General features: G+C 50.6%; 2 protein-coding genes across 10 annotated transcripts in view; one reads left to right on the plus strand and one right to left on the minus strand.

Annotated features, from left to right (window-relative positions):
* Positions 1–1,893: 1,893 nt before the first annotated feature.
* Positions 1,894–16,236, plus strand: LOXL4 (lysyl oxidase like 4). 2 transcript variants are annotated; one of them, XM_088019782.1, is made up of 14 exons: positions 1,894–2,161; positions 2,718–2,896; positions 3,793–3,998; positions 5,338–5,376; positions 5,522–5,741; positions 6,583–6,784; positions 6,961–7,115; positions 7,877–8,044; positions 9,117–9,279; positions 11,348–11,591; positions 12,648–12,763; positions 13,459–13,595; positions 13,923–14,034; positions 16,166–16,236. In XM_088019782.1, exons 1-14 carry the CDS (start codon positions 1,894–1,896, stop codon positions 16,234–16,236), a joined length of 2,280 nt encoding a protein of 759 aa, XP_087875908.1. The 2 variants fall into 2 exon arrangements, with proteins under 2 accessions (XP_087875908.1, XP_027954615.2); XM_028098814.2 differs by having other exon boundaries at positions 6,601–6,784.
* A 3,659-nt stretch (positions 16,237–19,895) lies between these two features.
* The window catches only part of R3HCC1L (R3H domain and coiled-coil containing 1 like), a 96,298-nt gene continuing 88,563 nt past the window's right edge, over positions 19,896–27,630 (minus strand). For all 8 annotated transcript variants that reach the window (XM_028098528.2, XM_028098531.2, XM_028098534.2 and 5 more), the window contains one exon: positions 19,896–20,670. In XM_028098528.2, the coding sequence (XP_027954329.2) occupies positions 20,603–20,670 (68 nt within the window). In that variant the 3' untranslated portion in view covers positions 19,896–20,602. The remainder of the gene's footprint in view (positions 20,671–27,630) is intronic.

Genomic DNA, 27,630 nt, shown 5'->3' on the forward strand with positions numbered 1-27,630 from the left:
AACCGTGGCACTGAGCTATGAAATCACCTGCCCAAGACTACCCAGAAACTCACTGTTGGAAGTGGAGTGAGAACTCAGGCAGTCTGACTCCCAGTCTGGACCCTTAAGCACGGTGCCGTGCCTCGCTGCCATGCAACCGCGGGTATTTATGGGGGCCACCTACGGACCGGCCTAGCACTCTTCTGGGCACTGGGGGCACGACACAGAGTCGCCATCCCCGTGGAGCATCGGTCCTGAGCCCATCTAGTGTCCTTCTAGGAGCCCCTCCAGCCAGCCCTGGGCTCACCAAAGCCAGAGGATTGGTGGCCAGAGGGCGTGGGGCTGTGTCACAGCAGGAAGGAATAGGACTGATTCCCAGCCAGGTACCATCTGTGCGAAAGGGAGTGGCAGGGGGCCCTGGGAAGCCCTCCCTACTGAGACTGACCAGCTACACAGTGCCCCAGGGACAGCAGAGGCCATGGAAGATGGGGTCTCCCCAGAACGAGCTCTCTTAAGACTCCAGCACGGAACAGGAAGTCAAGACCCAACTTTCTCCGTTGTGTTCCAGGCTGGCCTCAGCTCCTCACTGGCTGCAGAGCCAGGCAGGGGAGGACCTTCAGCACTGGGGGCTGCAGACCCTCTGGCAGCCCTCACCAGCCATGACCTCTCCCCCCATGCTCCTCCCCCACCCTGTTCCAGGACCAAGGCGGCTAATGTGTAAGGGGGAGAACACCAGCCCTTAACTTCATCCCCCTCCAAGGACCCAAGGAGCAGCTGATGACAGCCTCCTGGAGACAGGAGCCCTCTCTCTGGTGTGTGCTCACTGCCTAAAATCCTCCCATGGCCCTCGCCTCCTACAGGATGAAAAGCAGACCCTCCGCAGGTGCACAGGGCCCTCGGTTATCCGGCCCCAGCCCATGCCTCCGCCTTCATCCCCCTCATCCTCCTCTACTGCAGTACAGGGAAAGAGGATACTTTCTGCCCCTGCACAGACTCGCCTCTTTGCTCCTTTACCCATCCCGTCCTCTCTACATGGAATACCCCTTTGCCCACCCAGCAAGGCCCAGCTTAAGTAGTGCTTCTCAGAGCTTCACGAGAGCAGGGAGTAGTGTTTGGTGTCCTCACGTCTGTGGCTTGGCACCTGGCCTAATAGTTGGCGGGAAGCAAGTATTCCAAACATGTTTGTTGAATCACGGGCCTAGACGGACCCCGAGCTTGAAGACAGCATAGACCATCTGAGCTGGAGGAGATATTAGACCATTTTTGGTTCAATTTCCTCACTTTAGAAATAAGGAGTTAGGATCTAGAGAGTTTAAGAGACTTGCCCAAGCCACACAGCAAATGAGGGGTGGAGGCCTAGACTCCCCTCAAATAACTTTTTTCCATCCCAGCATTCCATGTACCTCCTATGGGGACGGTGGCCAGGGACATCTAAAGAAAGGCAAGAGTGATGCCCCGGGGTCGTTTTTCTGGCCCTGAGGGCACCCTGGGGGCTCTCCTATCACTCAGAGGCTAGGCTACCCCCTCTACCTACATACAGGACTATATCAAGGTGAGCTATTTACTGAGCGCCAACTGTGTGGTGTTTTATTTAGCACTAACAACGCTGAGGCAAGGATTATTATTCCCACTTTACAGAGGAGGAAATTGAGACTCAGTAAGGTCAAACTTAAACTTCCTCAAGGTCTCATGAACAATGAATGGTGGGTTTAAACCCAGTTGACCAATCTCAGAGCCCAGACTCAATCGATGCCACCAAACACACATGCCCATAGCATACACACATGTGGAGGGGCCCTGCCATCTTTTGTCCCTTCAGCAGAAGAGGCCGAGATCAGGGGTAGAGGTGGTGATCTATATCATGTTTGCTCCTTCCCAGGTGCCTGGGCCACAGCTGCCCTTGAAGTCAGCACGATGTGGTCCCTATCAGCTGCCCTCTCCCTGCTCCTGCTGCTGCAGGCCCCTCCTTGCAGGCTACAGTCACTGAGCCCCGTGAAGCTACGGCTGGTGGGCCCAGGGAGCAGACCAGAGGAGGGCCGCCTGGAGGTGCTGTACCAGGGCCAGTGGGGTACCGTGTGTGATGATGACTTCGCTCTCCGAGAGGCCACCGTGGCCTGCCGCCAACTGGGCTTTGAAACTGCCCTGACCTGGGCCCACAGTGCCAAGTATGGCCAAGGGGAGGGTGAGTGCCTGGTGCTACCCAGCAGGATGATGGTGGGTTTCTCTCAGACGCTGGGCTCCCTGAGGCTTCCACAGACTCCTGCCCACCCTTTAATACCCAGCTCAACTGACCTCCTCCATGAGGCATTTCCTGAGTGCCCCAGCTACAAGCACCCCCTGTGCTGACCCTCCCATTCTCGCCTGCGGTGAGGCCCCCGCCGTCACCACCACCACCCCAGTCCACTCTTGCAGAGTGACTGGCATGCAGTATGTGCTCAGCAAATGTTGAGTGAATGGATGGATGGATGGATGGATGGATGGATGGATGGATGGATCGGTGGACAGGTAGATCTAATTACTAGACCCACCTGGCATTTTCCAAAAACAGATTCTACCTCCTCTTGGCAGTAGGTAGGTTTATAGATTCCAAGATCCCAGGAGAACTGACTCCTCTCCCCCACCCCTCCTTTCTACTCAGGCTTTGGAAGAAGACAGTTGATAACTGTGGGGTCCTAGGAAGGAGGCACAGCCCATGAATGCCTCTCTGTCCCTAAGCATCACCCTTCCCCTGCCCTCAGGACCCATCTGGCTGGACAACGTGCGCTGTATGGGCACAGAGAGCTCCTTGGACCAGTGCACATCCAATGGCTGGGGTGTCAGTGACTGCAGCCACTCAGAGGACATCGGGGTGGTGTGCCACCCCCAGCGCCAGCGCGGCTATCTTTCTGAGAGGGTGTCTAATGCCCTTGGGCCCCAGGTAAGGAGGCTGTTCAGGCCCTGGCCTGAGCCAAGGGTTGAGTCACGGGTCAGAGAAACTCCTGGGTGATGAACCTGGAGGAAGAGGGAAGAGAAAGGGAGGAGACTGGGCTGAGAAATGTCCCCCAGGGCCCCACCTCCTGTTGGTGGCCTGGAGCAGGTGCATGGACAGAGGCCCAGCGTGTAGCAGGGCAGGCTGGGGGGTGCCAAGCTGGGCCTGCTGGGGATCGCTGAAGCTGCTCCCCATGAGAGGCAGGAGGGGGTGAGGGGCTGCCTCACCCACAAGGCCAGCCACAATTGCTGCCTCTTCCCAGCACAAACAACCTCGAGCTAAAAACAGCCCAAGCCAAACAACAGGAGCAGGCAGGGCAGATCCTGGCCCTTACCCTCCACTGCTGGGCAACCCCAGCCTGAGGACAGCTAGCTCTGGCCCACAAATGCAGCAGACCAGGGTGCGGTGGTCTTCATGGTCTAAGTCACCCCAGACCTACGGTCCCCTGGGCCAACGATCCTGCTGGTAGTCTCAAGCAGCTGGTCTGTGCCCATCCTCAGCTCTCCCCAGGTGGCATAGAGAAAGTCCCTCTGCGCCCAGCAGAAGGCTCCCAAACTCCAAAGTGCCTGAGCCTGATCCCAGGGCGGGCACAGACCTGCCTGGTTCTCTCTGCAGTTGAGAGAGGAGCACAGACAGACCAAGGCTCTGCCTCGTGCTCACTGTGTGGCCTTGGCAAGAGCCCTCATCTCTGGGCCTCTGTTTCCTGACCTGTCCAGGGAGGCCCGCGGGTATGTGTGGAGGGTGATCTTTAAATGCTCTGAGCCCTGGCTCACCCATGTGAAGATCTGCAGCGGGTTCAGCCAGGGCAGGAGCCCTGGGGCCCGTAGTGACCATGCACCCTGCAGGGCCGGCGGCTGGAGGAGGTGCGGCTCAAGCCTATCCTTGCCAGCACCAAGCGGCACAGCCTGGTGACCGAGGGAGCGGTGGAGGTGAAGTACGAGGGCCACTGGCGGCAGGTGTGTGACCAGGACTGGACCAGGAACAACAGCAAGGTGGTGTGTGGGATGCTGGGCTTCCCCAGCGAGGCACCTGTCGACAGCCTCTACTACAGGTAGGAAGAACAGGTGGGCAGAGGGCCGTGGGGGGCGTGGGTTGTGGGGCGGTGACTGAGTGTGTGCACGCCTGTGCAAGTATACACGTGTTCTCCTGTGTGTGAGACAGACAAGGATGGTGTGTGTGTGTGTGTGTGTGTGTGTGTGTGTGTGTGACATGCAGGGCCTTGCAGAGTGTAGTGAGATGGGCGTGGGACCGGGAGGGAAATGAGCCCTGTGGACCTCCCGAGTTGCCAGTTGCAGGGCTCTCAGAATAATGAGGAAGAGAGTGAGGATGAGTTTGGAGACCCTGGGAAGTACCTAGAAACAAAAAAGAAACGTGGTCCTTGCTAGTCGTATGGAAAGAGCTGAAAACAACTGAATGCAAAGCTGTGCCCCTGATTAAAGAACTGGACTTGACTGAAGATGCTTCTGGCAGGGCCCACAGGGAGAGACCACCTGAGTTCCAGTCTCATCTCTGCCAGTAATGCCCCATGCGCCGTCGGTAGGGCCCCCGGGGCCTCGATCAGCCAGTCGGCAGGGAACTTCTTCCACTCTGATCCGAGCCAGGCTTTGACTGTGTTGCGTGTGAGCGAGGCATGGGGTGGGGCAGCACTTGGGAGAGGAGACATAAAAATCTTCTGTCGAAAATGTGACCGAACCGTCACAAGACTGCATTAGCCTCTAAATGGCACCTGCTCGGTGCTGGTGAAAACTCTGTGTGTTTCTCATCAAGGGAGACGTCCCCCACACTCCCTCTGAGTGGTCTCCCCCTGCCCACCTCCAGGCAGTTTAGTGGCTCTGACTTAGATGGGCCGGCTCCCGAAGATCAGCCACCTGGCTCCATCCCTGGGGACGACTGGGGTGCAGGCCCCTGACTCCCCGCGGCCTGGTAATTGCACCTCTGGACCTGGCTGACTCGCTCACCACCCGAGGAGGGCAGTCCTGATTATAGCCTCTGGGTGGGCAGCCAGGCCTTCAACTTGTACCTGCCCCCGGAGGACTTTTCCCCTGGGTCTCTTTTCTCAGGACACTCCCTAGAGGCTCCCCTCCGTCTGCATGGGGAGAGGGCAAGCTGGGGACTGCCCACTCAGGGGCAGTCCTGTGCAGAAGAGACCCCAGTTTGGGACTAGTTGAGGAGGTACCTTGCTGGGCCCCGCTCTTCTCCCTGTGACATGGACATCGTCGGTGTCTGCGAGCAGATCACATTGCCAGGGCTGCTGTGAGGCTCGGTATTAAAATAATGCGACCGAGTTTACAGACGGAATCCCCGTGCCAACTCAAGGACAGCCATGAGGAGCCAGGGGACAGAGGGCATTTGGCATTCCTTCCACCCACCACCTGTTTTCTCCCACCTAGGAAAGTCTGGAATTTGAAGATGAAGGACCCCAAATCTAGGTGAGGAGCCGCATCCTGAGGGGAGGGTGCAGAGGGGCATGGCACGAAGGGGGAGGGCATGTCCCTCTCCTGCCCAGTGCCTCGGCCTCCCTGACTCCTGAGCTCCCTCAACCCCTCCCCACCTTCAGTCTCCCTTGTCTTCCAGGCTGAAGAGCCTGACACAGAAGAATTCCTTCTGGATCCACCGGGTCAACTGCCTGGGGACAGAGCCCCACATGGCCAACTGCCAGGTGCAGGTGGCACCAGCACAGGGCAAGCTGCGGCCGGCCTGCCCGGGCGGCATGCACGCTGTGGTCAGCTGTGTGGCGGGGCCCCGCTTCCACCCTGCAAAGGCAAAGCCCGGGCACAAGGAGTCCCAGGCAGAGGTGGGTCCGGCCAGGTGTCAGCAGGAGCAGGTGGGAGGCACGGGCAGTGAGGGGCCCTCCAGGACAGGCAGGAGCGGAGGGACCAATCGCCCCTATCGAGGAGGACTTGGTGCAGACTGGGAGGAGGAGAGCGAAGCATAGCATGGTAGAAACTGGGAATTTATGTAAAAGGAACCGTTTATAACCCGACCATAAATGGAAAGCTGACATCACTGGCCACGAATAGAAGGTAACCATAAAAACAGTAATTACGTCGTAGCTAACACCCAGTTGAGGCCGAAGGTTCTGAACCTGAGCCCGGCCCTCTGTTATAAAAAGCCACAGCGTGTGCTGGTGAGCTGTTCCCGACATGGCAGCCCGGCAGTGGGATAGCATCCTCCAGGAAACAGGAAGGACTGGAGAAGATTTAACACGGAAATCACTTCCCCACTGTGTGAGTCAGCTTAATTCATACCATGTCCCTGCGCAGCTCTGAAATCATCTCACGGATCCCTTTGGGAACACTGATCTAGTTCAGCCCCCAAGGACAAGGAAGGAGCTGGGGCTGGATGAGAGGAAGGGACCCCCCTAGAGAGCAGCCAGAGGGTTGTGAAGGCCACGAATCCCAGCTCCTGAGGCTCCCTTGTTACCACTGTGGCTCGTGTGGTGGGTCTTTGTCACGAGGAAAGGGTGCTTGAGAAGAACGGCTTATTGGAGAATTCGAGGTAGTAGCTATGAGCCGTCAGAGGTGGGACTGGAACTCCCGGTCATGGGCTCGCCCAGCTTGAAGGGGCCTGGCCCAGGCTCCCCTCCCCTGGTGGCTCCGCCTTGCCCACTGCCTCCCCCTCTGCCTGCCCTGAAGCCAATTTTCTCCTGGCAGGAGCTAAAGGTGCGCCTCCGTTCCGGGGCCCAGGTGGGTGAGGGCAGGGTCGAGGTGCTCATGAACCACCAGTGGGGGACGGTCTGTGACCACGGATGGAACCTCGTCTCTGCCAGCATCGTGTGTCGTCAGCTTGGCTTTGGCTCGGCTCGGGAGGCCCTCTTTGGGGCCCAGCTGGGCCAAGGTAAGTGAGGAGGCCTGGGGTGAGGTAGGAGGCCATGGATGTGCCACTGCTCCATCCCTTGGTGGCTCTGGTGCCAAGGCCCAGGAGAGAAAATTCTCCCCGGCTATGGGGGGAAGCCACAGGTGTGAGGTTACAGAGGTGGAGCCTTACACAGCACCTCTCCCTCTCCCCACTAGGCTTGGGACCCATCCACCTGAGTGAGGTGCGCTGCAGGGGTTATGAGCGGACCCTCAGTGACTGCCCCTCCCTGGAAGGGTCCCAGAATGGTTGTCAACATGAGAATGATGCTGCTGTCAGGTGCAACGTCCCTGACATGGGCTTCCAGAATCAGGTGAGCTCGGATTCGGGCCTGGCTTCAGGCTAGGGGGCTGGGAAGCCCTGAGAGAGCCCCCAGGACATCATATTGCACCAGTGGAGAGGGGGTTCTCAGAGCCAGTCTGGAAAGCCCTCTCCTCTAAGTCTCCCCTGGCCTGGCCCACGTCTCCTCGGGGCCAGGTTCTGGCCTTCAGAGATGTCCCGTGGTGACAGGGACTCTTCAGGTGGATGCATTCTCCCACTACACCCTCTCAGGTCCCCAGAGAGGCTGAGAAAGAAGGGGGCTAGGGCAGAGGACCACAGGGCTGTCGGTGCTGGGGAGTGTCACTGGCGAGGCTACGTAGGATGGCCTGAGTTCAAGTGTCTTGCATCATGTGCACAGTGGACAAGTCGCTCATGTCTCTGAGCTTGGCTCTCTCTTCTGTCAGGTGGGGTTAATTGTCTCCTCGGGTTATTGTGAATGCAACAATAGATACGAAAGCCCTTTGCAATTGGCAAGTCATCATTAATGGTAGAATTTCAGGTAAGAGGAGCGCAAGTCCCAGAGCAGGAGGCCCAGGGGCAGGCACCCTGAGTCAGATCGCTCTAGTGGGCAGGGACAGCAGGGACCATTAGCAAAATGTCCTCAAGTAACAGAGAGGGAGTCGAAGTCAGAGAAGGGGAGAGCCGTGCCCAGGGCTGCCCAGGGAGCCGGCCCCGACCTGTCTCCTGGCTGGCAGTCCTGAGCCCTGCCCTCTGAAGGCCGCCGTGCTCCTCACACACCTCTGACCACTGCAGGTGCGCTTGGCCGGTGGGCGTGGCCCTGAGGAGGGTGTGGTGGAGGTGCAGGTGGAGGTGAACGGAGTCCGACGCTGGGGGGCCGTGTGCAGCGACCACTGGGGGCTCACCGAAGCCATGGTGGCCTGCCGACAGCTCGGCCTGGGTTTTGCCAACCACGCGATCAAGGTAGGTCCCCGTCTTGCTTCCAAACTTCCTGTGCTAAAAGGGCTAACCCTTCATTCATTCATTCATTCATTCATTCAGTGATTAGTTACTGAGTGAAACTGGGGGCTGACATCATGCTGGGGGCCGGGGACAGTGTGGTGAACAAGACATAGCTCCCGCCTTGGGGAACAGTCAGCAAAGTGAGTAAGGCGGTTGTTAACAAAACATTCACACAACAGGCATGCACCTTCGCCTCTAGGAAAGATGACTCGAAGCTCACCAGACGAGGTGGGGTGGGGATGAACAGCCCACGCGGAGGCCCTGTAGCCCAAGGAAGCTTGGCCCGTTGGGAAATCAGGGACCAGGGCCAGAGTGGGGCTGTCAAGGGTGTGATGTGTGAGGGAGGGAGGAAGAGGCAGGCAAACCGTTCCGTCTGCAGTGCAGATATTTCAAACATTTCTTCTGTGCTGTCTGGCACACTGTGGGGCAGCGAGGAACAATGAGGAACAGGAATACAGGAAACCTGACATCACAGTAGCCCAGCTGAGAGATGACACTGGCGTGGTCCAGACGAGAGGCAGTCCCGGGGGGAGATGCGGGTAGATTCAAGAGGGATCCGGGAAAGAAAATCGTGAGGCCGTGGCGGGGCTGGGATGGCACAACGTCTTCTGCTGGGCCCACCCTGGCCGGTGGGACAATGCTGGGCACACTGCACCTAGGAAACGGGGCCCAATCTTGAGCACCCCCGACCCCCCGGGCTACAGGAAGCACAGCTGGAGAGACGGGGCAGCCGGCTGAGTGGCCAGCAAGGGACAGGACCATCCTCTTCGACAGCTGAGGGCTGCCCTGTGGGCGAGGGTCGGGGCAAGGCCAGTGGGGGAAGAATCTCCCTGCCTCAATGCATGCAAGAAACTTCTGATATCGGAGGGGTGCAAAGTAGCAGGGACTGTCACCTCGCTGAAGACTTTCAAGCTGGGGCTGGGCACAGCCCGGTGGGGGTGGTCCAACGGGGTTCAAACATCAGACTGGCGTCAGAGGGGATGGCTCCAAAGCACCCCCAGCCTTGACGGGGCGCTGGCGGCTCTTTTCTCAGGACACCTGGTACTGGCAGGGGACGCCAGGGGCCACAGACGTGGTGATGAGCGGTGTGCACTGCTCGGGCCCAGAGCTAGCCCTGCAGCAGTGTCAGAGGCACGGGCCGGTGCACTGCCCCCACGGCTCGGGGCGCTTCGCCGCCGGGGTTTCCTGCACAGACAGTGAGTAAGGCCCATGGAGCCGCTGCCCGCCCCCCGCCCCATGCCGGCGGGGCCCGCCCACACCTCCCATTCTCGGGGAGGGCCTGGAACAGTGGGCGGTGGGAGGAGGGCTGGACTTGGAGCAGCAGCTCTGCCATTGACCAGCTGTGGGTGGCCAAGTAACCTGTCACCTGGGGACCCAGCCCTGCCCTGCCCGGCTCATGGGGTTACGGTGAGGAGTAAGGCAGGGAATATGGGAAAACACAAGAACACACAATCGCGTCTTTCACTTTCCGTGTGGTGACCGATAGTTGAAAGAAAAACAAAACGGGAGCGAAAACAAGAGAATGTGCTGGACTTCATAAGCACAGACTTTTCTCCTGGGAATTATGTACGTATGCACTAGGCCACAGCCGTGTGTCCTCTTCCTGCCCTGTGGGATTCGCCCAGCAGCCCGTAGGACAAGACTGTTTTGAGGCACGGGCCCGCCCCACACACCCAGATTCTCGGGCAGACACCGCCAACCAGGCCAAGGCCGAGGTACTACATGCAGTCCAAGGGCTGCAGCTGGCACCACACCAAGCGGCCATGCGACCCTCTTTCCAGCCAGGTTTCCATGCCAAGACATCCTTACTCTTTGTCAGTGAGCTTGAGGGCTCCTCTCTGACCAGTGCGCCCTAGAAGATACTAGGTCGTCACGGCACACCCTCGCCAGCAGGGTGTGGTACCAGCCCGGGCCTTCCCAGCACCGGGGCTCACAGCACGTTGGGGACCTGCTCCCCAGTCTCTCCCCCACCTGGGACCCTTGTAGTCTTCCCTGTTCTGCTGCCTGCAGCAGCAGCTCTCCTCCTGAAGGCTTCTGATGTTTCGCCACGGCTGAGCACAGACAGGCTACCTGCCAACCGTGTGACCATCCCTGTTTCTTCTGTGATCGCTCTCATTCCTTTTTTTCTTTGCTCTCTCTCCTTCTCCGTCTCTCTGGAAGCTCTCCTTTCCCTCAGGAACTGTAGGGTTTGCCAGTGAGCATAGCAATAAGCACAGGACTTTCGGGAGCATTTAGTGATGGTCCAGGCATCCTCTGGCAACCAGCCCAGCCCCCACTGCCACCCTCAGTGGCGCCTGCTGAAATTAACCAGCAGCCCCGTCTCCCCATCCTCAGCACACAGGCTCTCACCCTGCTGATGCCTCGGCCAAAATCTGAACTGTATCCCTGCTTTTGCAAGAAAAAGCCCTGAGAATGGGCAATTTTCCTCTCCTGATGTGACATGGCAACAGGGGCAGATCCCCAGTGGTGGGGAGACATGTGGCTTCCGAGGTGGGTGAGAGCCCCTGTGACAGGAAGGGAGCAGCATTTCCAGCACGGTGGACGTTTACGCACAGGGAAGCACGGGAAGTGTCCTCAGGGGGGAACGCACAGGATGGGCTGCTGCGAATATCCAGGATAGCAGTCAGGTTAGAACAGGAACCCTGGGGGAGGCCAAGCCTAAAACTGCAGCAGGATGGACCGGAGCGGCAGAGCTCCGGAGCAGGCTCAGAGATGAACTCTCCGGACTCTCCCCTCCGCGCCCCTACCTGGAAGGAACTGAGACCCAGAGAGAGTGACTGAGCTGAGGAAGCCAAGCTGGCGCAGCAGGGCTTAGGAGGGGCTGTGTGAGCTAGACCACGCAAAGGCACTTGTAAGCTGAGGAGCATCTTACAATGAAATACCAGCTTACATCAACTGCATGCTTACCCGACAGTGACCTGAGCACGTTACAGGTATTGGAATTATTGGCATTATTACAATCCCCATCTTATGGTTGAGGAAAATAAGGGACAGAAGGTTAAGCAAGTCACAGAGCTAGTGAAAGATGTGGTCAGAAACTAAGCAAGACTTGAACCCCAGCCGCCTGGCTCCAAAGCCGTCATGCTAAACCGTGGCGCGGTAGCTGCTTGAACTCACTTCTCCTGACTCCTACACCGCCCTCCTCTTCTGGGCAGAGCCCTGCCCTCCTGGTAGCTCCCCCAAAGAGCCCGGTTTGGGGCAAGCCCATCCCGCAATGCCCAAGAGCAACACGGCTGCCTTCCTAGCTTTGGCCTGTGGCCGCAGGCGCTCCGGACCTGGTGATGAACGCCCAGCTGGTGCAGGAGACGGCCTACTTGGAGGACCGCCCGCTCAGCCAGCTGTACTGCGCCCACGAAGAGAACTGCCTCTCCCAGTCTGCCGACAGCATGGACTGGCCCTACGGGCACCGGCGCCTCTTGCGCTTCTCCTCACAGATCTACAACCTGGGCCGGGCCGACTTCCGTCCCAAGACAGGGCGTCACAGCTGGATTTGGCACCAGTGCCACAGGTTCGTAAGCAGAGTGCAGGAACCAAACCAGTGTGGTCTGTCCCTGACCCTGGGCACTTTCCTGGGAGGGGTGTGCACTCTGAGTGAGAGCCTTCCTTCCTCAACGCCTCAGTGGCTTTGTCTCCAGGAGCCAGTAGGGAACTCCGGGGGCACTGACCGGCCCTGCCCCAATGGTACCGCCCTGGGCAGTGCTCCCAGGGTGCATTTCCCCCAGCAGCAGCCGGCAGAACAGTCACTGCCAGCAGAGCTGGTCTCTGTTAGAATGATATGGGACAATTAATTTTTCTCTGGTGGACCTTAGGCCTTGTCTCTAAAAGCCGCATAAAGTGGGGACTCCTAGAAACCTAGAAACCCAAAATAGACATCCCATCCAGGATGCTGGCTCTGCAGAAAAACCTGCTGGTTTCTGTAGCCACAGAGCGAGGCCCCCCCCAAGGAAAGCAGGAACGCTGGGACTGAAAGGAGACAATGGGCATTCTTTCCTATCAGGAGTCTCCAGCCCAGACAGGAGAGATAAGGCCTGTGACAAAGGCAGAATGGGAAAGTGGTGGTTTTTTCCTTCAGGACGCAGCGTGGGTGGGGAAAGCACAGTGGCATGGGCAGTGACTTGGGACTTGGCCTTGCTGAGATAATGAGCACCTTCCCCTGCAGCAGGAACGGACTTGTCATTAGGACTGCACTGGAAACAATGGTAGCAATTTGGTCTCGGGCTCCCAGGGAGCAGAGTAAGCACCCCTCCTTGGCCGCTCGGCCCCGAGGCTGGTTCCTAGAGGTGTCCCTTCCTCCCGCCCCCGGTCGGGCCTGGAGGCCAGGCACCAGCCTCCTGCCGGTTAGCTTTCCCCTCCTCACCCCGGGTTCACACCGGGCGGGGGCTGCTGGGAAGGTAGACCATGGATCACACGAATCCTGGCTTGGAGAGGGAGAAGGGCACTGCCCCGCGACGATACCGTCCCTCCCGGGTAATGACGGGGCCCGGTGCCTCAGTCTGCCCTGCCCACTCCCCCAGAGAGGACCCTCTGCTGCGGCTGCCAGGCTGACAGCCCTCCCTGTCTGCAGGCACTACCACAGCATCGAGGTCTTCACCCACTATGACCTACTCACTCTCAATGGCTCCAAGGTGGCCGAGGGGCACAAGGCCAGCTTCTGCCTGGAGGACACAAACTGCCCCACAGGTATGCGGTTCCCCGTCAGCATAACCTCCTGGTGTTCTCTTCCTCAGCCCTGTCAGGGTGAGGTTCCCGTCTGCCCTCGGGGAAAGACCCCCTCGGGCACCTGGAGACCCTGGCCTGGCAACAGTCAGCACCCAAGGCACTTCAAAAAGATCGGTGTCTTACCTTCTGACGTCTTAGATGGAAGGTCTGTCTGCCACTGCATTCCCAGCACACTTCGTACCACTTGTAAAGGCTGAATACTTTGGATTTTGCATAAGAGTTGCAGGCCTGTTTCACTTCGGCTCAGTTCTCTGAGGGCACATTGTCCGATTCCTGTTTGCATTCCCACAGTTCCTAGCCCTTCAGAATGGCATGGCAAACTCACTCTTCAGAGGGTCGGAAGGACGGACAGACAAATGTATTAGCATGTAGGGCTGGAACCTTCCACCCACAATTCCTAGGCCAACAGGAATTTCCACTAGAGCATCCAGAGATATCTCTGTCACAGATGGGACTTGCTACCGCGCTGGATTCAGGGTTAGTCAGAATTCGGGCTCTGACACTCAGGCAAGTTATCTAGCGGAACCGTGAGTCCCTCATCTGATTGCACGTAAGGGTATGACGCGTGTGAGGATTCGGTGTGCAGGGCCTAGCAGCATGCTGGCTCCCCAGCACCTCTTCCCTGCCTCAGTAACCGTTGGCACCCTTCCTCACAGGACTGCAGAAGCGCTATGCATGTGCCAACTTCGGGGAACAGGGAGTGACTGTCGGCTGCTGGGACACCTACCGGCATGACATCGATTGCCAGTGGGTGGATATCACAGATGTGGGCCCTGGGAATTACATCTTCCAGGTAAGGGGGCTTGGGGATTCCCCCATAGGAACTCCATTTCCTGCGGATATTCCAAAAGTCTCCCTGCAGTCACAGGAGAGAAGAGTTTCACAGCTAGGGTCTCCCACAGGCCTGGCATTTGGACACTGAAGGAGGATCCCGAGGACCTGGGTTTGAGTCTTGATTCAGTGGACAATGTAGAACAGGAACATTAACGCCCGCCCTCTGGGTGCCTTGAAGGATTAGGGAAGCTAAGGGTATAAACACCCTTTGTGAGACTGCATGAAAGGTAAAGGATGATCACAGCCACGATCGTCACCTTTCACGTGTCCCCTTGTCTCACTCCAGGTGGTTGTGAACCCCCAGTACGAGGTGACGGAGTCCGATTTCTCAAACAACATGATGCGGTGCCGTTGCAAGTATGACGGGCACCGGGTCTGGCTGCACAACTGCCACACAGGTAACTGCAAGCCCTTGTGGGGCCAGCCGCGTACGAGTTTGGAAAGCTGGGAGACGCGACCTGTACCCGCCATGGGGCTGGAAGGCAGATGTGTAAGACTAGGGATAGGACAGAGATGAACTTCCCTTGACCTCCTCATAGGCACATTTCTAGACCCAACTGGTCACACCAGCAGCCTCACCCAGCCATGACTTAACTTCTACACCCCTCTTTGTCCTTAAGGCTGTTTGTTTTATAAACTCTGTCTCCCATCTGTCCTGGAGTCTTTTCTGTTACTTCAAGCCAAGTCCGGATTTCTCTTTCCCAGCCCTGTTATTGTTCACCCTCCCTTTTGTATGGTCTTCCTTTGTCGTGCCCGTCTAAGTTGACTGCCTCACAGGCAGAAGAAGTCCGCCAGCTCTGTGTTGCTGTCTCCAGCTGTGATCGCTGAGCACAAGAAGGCAGCCACAGAGAACAGGGCTCAGGACATTTGCAGGATTGGTAGTATTGGACAATGGAAGAAACAATGATTCAGTGGGGGACAGAGTATGGAGGTGGTTGCCCTACTTGTCTGTAAAGAAAGGTAGCAGTCCCTCCTCTATCTTAAAGTTATGAAATGCCTGTACTTGCTATGGGGTGTATGCATTCACACCCACACTTTGCACATATGGGGTGAGGCAGGACTGGTTTATTCAGTCAACAAACATTTAAGACCTACTTTTGTGCCAAATACTGTGCCAGGCACTAGAAAAATAAATAGGAGTAAAATGTGGAGCTCAGTGTCAAATAGGGTAAGCAGGCATGCAAATGGATAACCCCAATACTAGAGTACTCCAAACCAGTATGAACTAATGCTGAGCAAGCACTGAGAGAAAGCAACAACCTGGAGGCCAGCAAGGTTTCCCAGAGGAAGTGACGTTTGAACTGGGTTTCAAAGGAGAGGCAGAAGTCAGGGAAGAAAGAAGAATAGGAGAAGGAGCATAGGATTTGGCTCCAGAAGGCTTCACTGGGTTCCAAACCCAGCCCACCACTTTCTAGCTTTAAGACTGAGGAACATCTCAACCTCGAAGAAGTTTTTCTCTTTTTTTAAAATGGGGGACTATATATTTCAAAACCACTGAAGTGCTTTTCAAGGAGGGTTATGATGGTTCTTGCTAAGAGAATGACTCTCCTGTGGGCTTCTGGGAACCACTGACAAATTTCAGTCAAGGGGGGGCAAAAAGATCAGATTCATGTTTTCAAAAGGGTAACTCTACCAATGGATGCAAGACAGTAAGAGGAGAAAGAGGAAATAGTCCAAGGATTCAAAATTGTGTAACTGCGTGGGTTTTGCTGCCATGAAATGAGACAGGAACATCAGAGATATCAAAAATTGGAACCTAAGGCTGCAAGGGATCCGGGGTGGTGAGGAAGGAAAGAAAAACAGTGCACTTCTGACCACTGTAGGGGTCCTTGCAGAAAAGAGAGGACATACCAGGTGAGAATGCAAAGTTACTTAATGAAAGGACTACCTATAGAGGTGTGACTAGGACCAGGAAATGAGGGGTGTTGAGGCATCTGGGGAGAAGCAAGAGTGGGAAATTGTTAACGCCTTTTAGCTTGAAGGGGTACAGGGTGTCCTGGAGGCAGAGAAAAGCTCAAGCTTGGAGGGAGAACCTGACGGTAGCAGGAGGCATGGGAGGCCATGACCACAGGAACAGGGAAGATATACCCCAATCTCTCCTTCCTTCCATCCGCTAATCTCCTGCTGTTGCTTCCCACTGACCTAAATCAACCAGAAACCAGAGGATGAGGAAGCTAGGGTGAAGTGATCTAGGGCACAGAGAAAACAAAGAAGGATAGAGAATGAATCTGGGGATGGAGGGTGGGCAAAGAATAATCAGCACAACCCTTTCCACTCAATAGCCTATTCTTTCTGATGTCCCTGAAACTACGTATCAGGGTCTATTTCTACAAAATGTTTATACCCATGACTGGCCTGATGTAAAGGGTGAGTGGGGCAGAGAGAGAGAGAGAGAGAGAGAGAGAGAGAGAGAGAGTGTGAGAGAGAGAGAGAGTGTGTGTGTCTGTGAGAGAGAGAGAGAGAAACTGTCAGGGAGGGCATGAGAGCATGGTAGGGTTGGCTACTTACCCATTCTCCTTTGGTCCACAGGGGATTCCTACCGCGCCAATGCAGAGCTCTCCCTGGAGCAGGAACAGCGTCTCAGGAACAACCTCATCTGAAGCCATGACTGCACACTTCCAGCTGCTGCCCACACACCAGATACCTCAGCTTACTGGAGCCATGCCCTTCACAGCACCCTCAGAGGGAAAGGGGCCAGTGCCAAGGGGCACCAAGAACTGCTCAGGAAGCCTTTGGATGGCAAGATCACCAGACCAAAATGGTACTGCTCCCGCAGGAGGACTCTGGGCCTGTCCCCTAAGGGCCTTTGGTCTATGGTCTATGGCCTCCAGGCTTTGTTCAGCTGAGCTCGTCTTCCACAAGTCTTTACTGGGTCTTTACTTAGAGATGGACTATGGCCCAGTCCCCCATTTAAATGGTGCTTTGCAAATGTCTTGGAGGAGTAGAGGACAAAAGGACAAACATACACAGGAGATAGGATTAACTCTGCTAGAAGCTCAAAGTCACAACTGGCAGAGATGTTGATGAATGCAGGCCCTCATTTGGACTGTGCTCATTTAGAACTCACCCGATATTCTAAGGGTCCACTCTAGTGCCTTTACCTTTATTTACTGCACACTGTGGGTATTTCGCATAGGCCTCAGGCATCCCCTATCTCCTGATGGGCCAACACCACCAGTTACTGAGTGCTTGAGAAGGGGAAGGACTTGCAGAGGTGGCCAGATAGGGCCTTCCTACAAAACAGCAAGAGAAGGCCAAGACTGCTGCAGTAGGATGGACCCCAGGCCTGCCAGGACCTCTGCCAAGGAAAAAAAAAAATATATGCCATTCACCTGGCAGGCAATCCGGTCTCCCTCAAGATCACTGTGCATCTCAGGACTGGCCTAAATTTCAACCAAGTTTCTGGAAGTGAACTTTGCATGGAATAAATTAGACACACATAAGAGATGATCTCTACAGGTCTGATGCCCTAATGCCAATAAAGGTTGCTCACTATGGACAGCTACAAAGACTAGACTGGCTGTGGCTCTTTGCAGTTCTCAGCACACGAAGTCTTCCTCTTCCACTCTTGCTCGGCTGGGGACTAGGATGTGTGGGGCACACATACTACTCACAACAGTCCCACTACATTTCTCTGATATTAGCCTATGGTCTGCTTCCCAATTCCCTCCCCAGGGTCAGTGCTGAAACATGGATAGGAAAGGTTAAGGGATGAAGGGGAGGAGGCGAGAAGGAAAAGTTCAAGGATTGTAAACTTTTATAACTGAGGCTGCAAAACTAAAATGAACAGTAGCAGATGGAGCAGATTTACAATAGTACTCCCCTCCCCACATTGTGAGAGCCATCCCCTCCTTAGGGAGTGAAAAGGGACATGATCCACAGCTATCCTCTATGAATACAAAGAAGTGCTTTCTTCCTTCTTCTACCTTCTCTCTTCTCCATGCCTTCACTAGGCAAAGGGAGCATTATATCTTGGCATGGCAGTTTAGGTAAACAAGGGAAGGACTGATTTCCTGTTGGACCCGGCAAACATCGCCCAAACAGTAACAACATTATACTCACGCATGCAGCTAATGGTCTGTGAAAGAATGTGCAGCCCGTGGGGGAGTGTGTGGCGACTGATGACTACATTCAGGCTGGAGGTTACCCACCGCTTCTTCCTGGATCCAGTTTCCCAGAGGGCCAGAAAAAGCAGGCCAGGCCGCCAGCCACTGGCTCTGGTCTCAGTCTTGCTGCCCACATCACACGTTCGATAGGTGCAGCCAGTTCTAATTCTTGGAAAAAGCTATACAAGGGCTGTGCTGTTACACCACCGAGTTCAAAGGGAAGGACATGGGAAGACCGGTGGCTGGCATGACTTGTAACTAGATGAGGAATGTTAACAGAATACCAACCACCAAATTCCAGACAGAACCAAAAATGTCTAAAGATTTTCACTTCGGCATTTTTTGGTCTCACAGAAGTTGAAGGGCTGGGAACCTCAGCTTACTAATTAGAAGCTTAATTTATTTCTATTCCACCAAGACCTTCACACCATGGGGAGCATATTAGAACTCAAGGGGAATGTACCTTTCTACTCTAAATTCCAGGTGACACTGGGATTTTGTCATTTAACATATGCGAAGCAACAAACACACCTCGCAGAACGCATTCACAATCTTCGGGAATATCTAACAAAGGAGCCAGTGGCAGCTACAGGGTGCTCTCCAGTTAGCTCAGCTTGTGAAGGCACGGTTCAGATGTGGCCAAGGATTTGGTTCCCATCTGGACAAGCTCAGTGGAGTCCATGCTAGGCCATGGCAGCTCCTCTTACCTCCACCCAGTATACAGTTCCAACAATTGGAAAAATATAACTAAAAAGCACATTTTCTACTAATGCAGAAGCAGCAACACTCCACAGCTTTCAGTATTAGCTAAAAACAAATCCCTTTTCTGGGTCTAATTATAAGGATAAATCTGAAAGCTCGAGGGTGGCTGAAAAAAAGCATATGCTACTAGCCACCTAGTACACAGAATGAGAATAGTACCTCATGAAGTTATGACTAATACAAGGAAACTGGGTAATAAACATGTGGCTTTATGTGACCGTTAACAAGGCCTTTAAAAGCCAGAATGCTATCAGAAAGGGGAAGCACCTCAAAGACAAGTGATAGGAACAATCATTTTTTTTACTGCCCAAGGTCACTCTTAGCCTTGAAGAATCAAACAGAGCAAAGCTATACCTCAGAAATACACCATTCAGTATGAAGCCTGGCTACAATGCCCTGCCTTTCCTTTCCAATGCAGCCATATTATCCAACCAGACCTGCCTATCTTACAGAACTCTGTTCTGTGAAGACCCAGAGCACAAATCCTGTAGCTAGCAGCCAAAGAGAGGTGCACTGGTCTAGGCAGTACTAGGACAGGTGGTCAAGAGAAGGATTTTTTTAATCCTCCAAACTTGAAAAGGAAGCACTGAATATGAACAATGGACACTTTCAGAACTGACCAAGAATGAGAAAAACAATGCTGCCAAACTGCCAGAGGGCTCCAAGACTAGAGGAGCAGCTAAGAACTAAGGCCAGTGTCATTTGAGGAACATCTGAACAGAGCCCCCACTCTACCATGTTGTAGGCAATGCTAATACTCCATCATTGTCATGGGCATGAAATCATCCAAATAGGAGGCTGTTGCCTTCAATGAGAGCACAATGGGACACCATTTCTTACTACCTCAGCCTCTTAAGGCCTGGCACTACCATTTCTTCAGTGCAGAACTTCTTTCCAAAACCAATGAGAATACAGGTAGAAGATGGATAAAGCCTAAACTGGTGGCTCAGGCATGTCAGTGTCCTTTAAGGAAATTTCTCACTGCCCAGAGGTGTTTGTTTTATCCTGGCAACTCTTCACTGTAATGGATGGTTTGGTGTTGCTTGCCAAGCGCCTCTGGCACAGGCTGGGAAGATGATACCAAGAACATGCTGAGTGCCAGATGCCTTCTGCAGAATGTCAGGTGTGACAGAAACAGAAGGCAAGAGGCCGGGGTGGGGGTGTACAGGGAGGGCAAGAAGGGGAGGGGAGCTACCACACGCCAATCCCAAGAGACATATTTTTGTAGTACACTCTGGGGCAGAGAGGGGAGCAGCAGTCTACTCAGTGGGGCTCAAGAGAGCCAGCAGGCCCCTGAACCCGTGCACAGCACTACCGGGATGAGGATTCGAGGAGAGCTGTTCTCCAATTCTTTTGTGGGGATGACAAAATTGACAAAGAGCAGAGTGACGTGTGTCGTAAAATGAGCTTTAATGTCTCCCTCTCACAACATGACAGTACGGTTCCCCTGGAACCAGCGTTCGGCTTCCACGCGCGGCTGGCTTCCCGTGAGGACCGAAGCTGGCAGACCTCTGGCTGCTACTGGAGCAGCCCCAGGCCCCCGCTCAGTCCAAACACCCACCTAGGCCACAGCTCACCGGTGCTGCAGTTCTGCGAGTGACAGTGTCGATTCTGTGCACTGTTCCATCTCTCTGAACTAACTGCTGCTCCACCAGCCCTCAGTTCTGTGAGGTCCGAAGGAACACGCTGCCTTTGCAGGGCCGAAATCTCCCATCATTGCAGGTTTGAATCCTCTGTTTCGTATCTTCTTCAGACATCTTAGACGTGTGAGCCAGGCAAACGATGGGACTTGCCCCCCACCCCCCCTGCAGAAGACTCTCGGAAGTCCTATCCAAGCTGTCACAAGTCAGCTTCCTGGCTGATGGCTCCCTTCTATGCCCAGCACAGTAGGGCAGTTCCAAAGAACTGCAGTTAGAAGCGAAGACGGACAGGAGTCCATCTTTCTGTACCCAGTCAGTGCCCGTCTTGATGGCTTTCTCTCTTTCTTTCATTAACACGTACTTCTGCATGTACACAGAACTCTAGAAGGATCCTCCTATCTGAAAACTATGGAAATATTTTCTGAATTCATAGAACTATCCCCTTCGTTGAATAATGTTCAAACCGCAGACTGCTCTCTGCCTTCCCAGATATCTTCCCGTTGCTTGGCTTCCAGTCGTTTTCTCTCTGGAAGTAAGGAGAGTGTTAAAAGTGGGAGTACACTTCATACCACCAGGGACTTTCCTTTAATCCAAATTATAAGCAAACTTTAATCATGAGACAGGAGGATTTCCTGGTCTTCTCTTACCTGATTCCAAGAGCTAATATTTTCAACTTTCCAAGTGCTTTGTAAGTGGAAACAATGTCACTAGTACTTTATAATAAAGAGAAAGATCTGGGGCTAACTGAAATAAAAAGTCTACGGAGTGGGGCACCTGGGTGGCTCAGTCGGTTAAGCGTCTGACTCCTGATCTCAGCTCAGGTCCTGATCTCAGAAGGGTCAAGGGTTCCGGCCACTTGTTGGGCTCCACAATCCAGTCTTGCTGATAATGTATTTATTTTAATTCCATTTCTCAACTGTGTTAGTGGTTCAATATAATTGTCTGTTATTCCCACTTCACTGATGTTTAAAAATTTTCAATAGGGATAGAGAGTATGTTTCAATATTCTTCTGCCTTCTTGCTCAAATGGAAATGGTAGCCACAGGGCTTTAGTTATATCAGAAAAAATATTTCAGAGGCAAATCAAATTTCAGTATTTTCAGAGTACTTCCAGGAGCCAAAATCTTCTGGGATGCACAATTCCAACATGGAAAAATGACCACATACAATGAAGGGAAACAAAGAACTATTTCTAAAAACAAAACAAAAACACAAATCTGGGCAATCCATCTTCAACTTTTAACAGAGAAGCTTGGTTTCCATTTAATACTTTTACCAAAACCTGAGACAATATAGACCATGCATGATCTAGTGTCGTAAGCACTTCGTTAGGTGCCACAACACTAGTTCTAATTTCATGGCTAATCACTTACCTTTACAATGAAATGTACATGATAAGCCTAAGTGCTTCCTCTCAAGGACTATTATTTCAAATAATGTCTGTAAAAGATTTTGCAAGTCATGAACCAGGGGAATTATTACAGAAATCAAGGTGAGTTTAGAGTTAACACTTGCTATGTTAACATACCTTTCCAAATCAGCTGAATCCCTTATAAAATTCCTTTACTAAATATCTGACTGTACTTTAAGGGCAAAGAACTTGGGTCAGGAAGTTGACTGGCACTTGGAAACGTGAGAAAGAGAAATTCACTGCTATTTGGGCACCACCTTGTGGCATTATCCGAATATAGCAGCAAAGTTCTAACTTAGGCAAAAAAAGGCGGGGGTGGGGGGGGGCAGTCATCAAATTCCAAACTGAAGGCTAATTAATTCAGTGCCTTGTGACTTGGCTTTAAGACAGGCTTGAATTGGGATTGGGATTCTCCAGGGAGACAGCACTAAGGAAAACTGTCTTGTCTAAAGGATTCCAGGGTTTCTTAGGAAGGCACTTCGGTTCTGATTCTTACAAACTGGGCAAAGTTAGAAGGGGATCTAAAGGTAAAAGCAACGCTGGATGAGGGGCGCCTGGGCGGCCCAGCCAGGTAAGTGTCTGCCTTCAGCTCAGGTCATGATCCCGGGGTCCTGGGATGTAGCCCAGAATCAAGCTCCCTGCTCAGAGGGGAGTCAGCCACTCCCTCTCCCTCTGCCCCTCCCCCTCCGCTTGTGCTCTGTCTCTAGCTTTCTCACTCTCTCTCAAATAAATAAAATCTTAAAAAAAAAAAAAAAGCAGTTTTGGCCAAAAGCTATCATAAACTGGTTCTAGATTCCTAGAAAAGTGAGGAAACCAGGAAAGTGAACTACCAGAACTCAAATTTTTCAATAAACACATAAATTTAAATCAGAAAGGCTATCTGGGAAGTTCTAAGAAAAGAGATCCAGATGCAGTAGAAATATATAATGGCTGCCCATAAAACCACAAGTCCAAAATCAAAGCAGTTCTGAAAACAATTTTTTTTTTAAAGTTTAGGGCCAAAACTCATTTGGTGGTAAATATAACCTGAAAAAATAAGAAGCTGCTTAAAGTCTTATATATGTCATTTTATGGAAGTCATACACTCTGTGGCGGAAATAGTGTGTTTGATTTTGGTGTTATGAAATATATATTAAAATAACCATATTATCTTTCTAAAATTGAAAAAGTTTAGAATACTGAAACATTATCTACCCTAACGCTTTCAAATAAAAGATTATAAATCTCTATTGCCAAATATATGTAAATATAACGGGCAACTCTGGTGGTAAGCCATATGAGAAACCAGTGAAGGCTGGGACACAAACTGAGAAACACAAGGAAAGAGTAGCAATGTGAGGCACACATTCCAAAACTCAGAACATGAGTAGAGAAGGACTTTTTAAAAGAGGAAATGGAAGCCTGGAGAGGCTAAGTGACTTGCCTAAGGTTACATAACCAGTGAAAAACTAAAGCTGGAACCTGGGTCCTTAATTCTTAAACCAGCATACTTTCCACTGTCCTGACATCTGAAAATATCTACAAAGAAATGAGAAAAATGAAAAAAAAAATGTATTGTCAGAAAGATAAGGAAGCATGTCATCCCTTTAATAAAAAGAGAAAGGAAAGCAGATAATAGCTGACAGACTACATGAAAAGAGCTATTAACTTTACCTCCAACAATTAAAAAAAGTAAACTAAGTAAAGAGAAAGCTCAACAGCAGCCATAAGGGCAAGGAACGAAAGGAAGAAGAGAAAAATTCGTGTGAAGTGATTAACCTACAGCACACATGAGCTGGCCCTGCAGACTTTCATTTCCCAGTACGAGAAATCAACTGGCAGAAATGATTCTATTAAATGAGGTGACTGAATTACCACTTATCACTGAGGGAACGGAAGGGGCTGAAGATGAAAAAAAGGGCCAATTTGGTGTCATTTCAAAAGAAAATAAAGAAAAGGGATGTAAATTAAAACTTTCAAAATCTACTTCTACGCCTAAGAAAATAATGGAGAAAAATCATCACAAAATTCCCGGGCAGCCACCTACAGAGTAATAATCAACATGAAGATTGGAAGTACAAGTCTGGTCAAACTCATCTAATTGCCTTCTTTTATGGACTGACAGACCTGATAGACTGAGAAGTAATTTAAGTAACCTCTTAATTTTAGCAAGGTTTTAGATTTTAGGCTTATCAAGTATTTATATAATCATTAATATACTGGGAAATATATAGTCTGGATCACAGAAGGGTTAAGGGGGCATTTATAACTGTGGAGAGTGGAACGTTCATCAATGTATTAAGTGTCAGTACAAAGAACTATGTGCTATTTATTTAGCAATAGTTGGTAAACTGGTCAGTTAATCCCAGGGTTAACATTTTCATCTATGATATAGGTCAGGGATATAAATTTACTAAATAGAAGGTGAAGGCAAAAACACACATAAATACTGCATCCCAGAGAAAAAGATCACATTCAGATGAAAAGAGAAATGTGGGTAGAATGAAGGGAATTTCACATTAGGGAAGAAAAGACACACAGAAAATGCCACAGGACCTAGATTATGAGTCAGCAATGCAGCCGAGCCCTTGAAGGCAGAATAATGGAATGCCTAAATAGGATTTCAAAAGGTAGCAGTTGTGATTAAATTTTTTTATTACAGTTGACTAAGTATTCTATAGGGGTGATTTTACTTTTAAGTTCTTAGTGATTTAATTAAGCGAACTAGGGAATCAAATCACTGTTTACTTACTCTGCCCTTCAGGCCTGTGACCCAAAAGATGCCTTTTAGAACCAGCCAATTAATCACCTATCCCCAGGAGTAAAATGGAAAGAAGTTATGAAATAAAATTTTGACATGTTTGAAAATGAGAGAGTAGCTTATTCTGAGAAGTAATGATATCTTCTATCTCCAATTTTAGGTGGGAATCAAGTGTTTTGATAAGTCAAACATGAGGAAATTTTATACATACTCCTGAATCTGGTCTTTCAAATGTAGTTTTATTGTTTTGTGTGAATCACTAGCTTAAAACACGATTAAGTCAAATACAAAGGATCAAGGATGATCTATGCTTTGATTTCCTGCTCTCTGTGTGGCTCTGATCTATTATGCGCTCTGCTGACTAAAAATCACGTCCCCATGTTCTAAGACCTACAAACTGAAGTTCTTATCCTCCAGATATACACAATATGACTTGCTTAAAATGATTTGGGTACTTTTTTCTTGATTCTTCCCAGGGTAATGTTACTTTCTCAATCTCCTTTAAAAAAAAAAAATTTCTTACTTTCCTTCTCTATCTATAGGCTCCATGCCCATTGTGGAGCCCAACACAGGGCCTGAACCACAACCTTGAGATCAAGACCTGTGCTGAGATCAAGGGTCAGACACTTAACCAACTAAGCCACCCAGGAGCCCCTGAATCTCCTTTTTAATGAAGGACTAAGACATAGATTTCTCTTTAAAAGGGTAAGAAGACCAAAGTAAGGTGAGGGAACTGAGCAGGAAGTATTTAAAACTCAAAATCACAAATCCCAAATTCATTAATTAGGTTTTCATATGCAGTGTTCAACTCTGGGTTTTATAAAGAAAAATATAGAGGACTTAAAAGAGTTCAGAGTAGAATCATGAATGAAATAAGATTTATGAAGAAAAAGTGACCAATGTCAGTCATGTGTTCTTCAATGAACATACATATTGAGTATCTTTTTATGAACCAGACACTATGCCAGACAGCAGAACTCCTCAAGTGAGGGAGGGGGGAAAGTCTATCTATTCTATAGTACTATTTATAAAAGTACCTGTATCAGGATGGCACACAGATTTTAATTTCCATGCTAATTCTGATCAACTGGCAGTGGTCAAGTCAAAACTCACAAGAGTGTCATGACTGATTAGCACTGTTTGTCATATAATGGATGGGAAGCAGCAGTACATAACACATATTTCTCTTTACCGTCTCATTATAATAAACACTAATTTTCTAAGAGTCACATAAATAATAGTATCCTGAATTTGTAAAGCACCTTTCTAAATAAACGTTTTTACACGTTAACTTAGATTCTGCACAAAAAATTCTTCAGCGTAAGTCAGGCATTAGTTTTGCTTTGTTGGAAACTAGAGCACAGAGTCTAAGAGACGAATCTGTAGCAACACAGCTACAGTTAATGGCAAAAACTCTATGATAGCCGAGATTCCCTTATTCCTAAATAATCTGCCCTTGATCTCTAAAGATTAGAACAGGATGGTGTCCATATGCTCCTTATTTCTACAAAGGAAAAAAGAAAAGGGAACTGGCTTAAACTATTGTACAGATTTAAGTTAGACCTAGGGAAGAATTTTTTGACAGTGAAAGTTGCTAACCATTGGAACAGATAACTAAAAAAAAGCTTGCCATATTTTACTTTCTAAAGATCTTAAAAATTCTTTTGTTTTTTTTCCCCTGGGGGGAAAAATGTTAATTACTACAAAAGTCCTTCAAGAGAGATTACAGTATTGTGGAGAGAGCATGGGTTTTAATTAGAGAGGCCTTGGTTCAAATGCCTCCTCTCAATTTACCAACCAGGTAACTTTAGGCCAGGTACTTAACTTCCCTAGGCCAGCTCTAAACTGGAGATAATTTATCTTTCATCATGGAATTATCGTAACTTATTACATTGCCTGGAGTTGCCTTCCCAACCTTTTAATCACAAAAACCTCGTCATGCTTTTAATCTTAAAATCTTCAGAACTAAAAACAATCCAATTAAAAATGGGTAAAAGACTGGAACAGGTATTTCTCCAAAAGACAACATACAGATGGCCAAAGACACATGAAAAGAGGCTCAACATCACTCATCCTCAGGGAAATGCAAATCAAAACCCCAATAAGATATCATCTCACACCTGCCAGAGTGGCTAAAATCAAAAACAGAAGAAACAACAAGTGTTGGTGAGGATGTGGAGAACTCTTGTGCACTGTTGGTGGGAAGGCAAACTGGTACAGCCACTGTGAAAGATGGTATGGAGGTTCCTCAAAACATTAAAAATAGAACTACCATATGATCCAGTAATCACACAACTGGGTACTTATCCAAAGAATAAAAAAAAACTAATTTGAGGGGCGCCTGAGTGGCTCAGTCGGTTAAGCATCTGCCTTCGGCTCGGATCATGATCCCAGGGTCCTGGGATCAAGCCCTGCATCTGGCTCCCTGCTCCGCGGGAAGCCTGCTTCTCCCTCTCCCACTCCCTCTGCTTGTGTTCTCTCTCTCGTGTGTCTCTCTGTCAAATAAATAAATAAAATCTTAAAAAAAAAAAAAACTAATTTGAAAGGATACATGCACCCCTATGTTTACTGCAGCACTATTTACAAAAGCCAAATTATGGAAGCAGCCCAAGCATCCATCAATAGATGAATGGATAAAGAAGAGGTGGTGTATATATATACAATGGAGTATTATCGAGCCATAAAAAAGAATGAAATCTTGCCATTTACAACAACATGGATGGAGCTAGAGAGTGTAATGCTAAGCAAAAGAATACCGTATGATTTTTCATTCATACATGGAATTTAAAAAACAAAGGAACAAAGGAAAAAAAGGAGACAAACCAAAAAAAAACAGACTGTTAACTATAGAGAACAAACTGATGGTTACTAGAGCGGTGGTGGGTGGGGGGATGGGTGAAATAGGTGATGGGGATTTAAGAGTACACTCATCTTGATGAGGCCTGAGTAATGTACAGAATTGCTGAATCACTGTATCATACACCTGAAACTAACTTAACATTGTATGTTAACGCTACTGAAATTTAAAAATTCTTCAGAACTGAAGTGAGAAGAGACAACTGCTTAAAATCATATTTTCTTCCTTACTGAAGGCAGATATCCTCAGCTGATTGTAAGTCTTAAGTAAAGGAACAAAATTTTTCCATCTAATTCTCCCAAATAAGAGCACAATGCTAAAGGACAAGTACCTAGTGAAATGCCAAATGTTGTTGATAGAGTATCACAGGAAATTTAAAATAAAAAAGTACTGAAAAAAAACATGCACTGGAATCTGTGTTAGACTCACCATACAATATTTCCACTATTACTAAAAACAGCAGCAGCTAACATTCATC

The sequence above is a fragment of the Eumetopias jubatus genome, unplaced genomic scaffold (assembly GCF_037043125.1).
Source record: "Eumetopias jubatus isolate StellerSeaLion01/CBP00866 unplaced genomic scaffold, mEumJub1_p1.0 scaffold_17, whole genome shotgun sequence".
Classification (NCBI taxonomy): domain Eukaryota; kingdom Metazoa; phylum Chordata; class Mammalia; order Carnivora; family Otariidae; genus Eumetopias; species Eumetopias jubatus.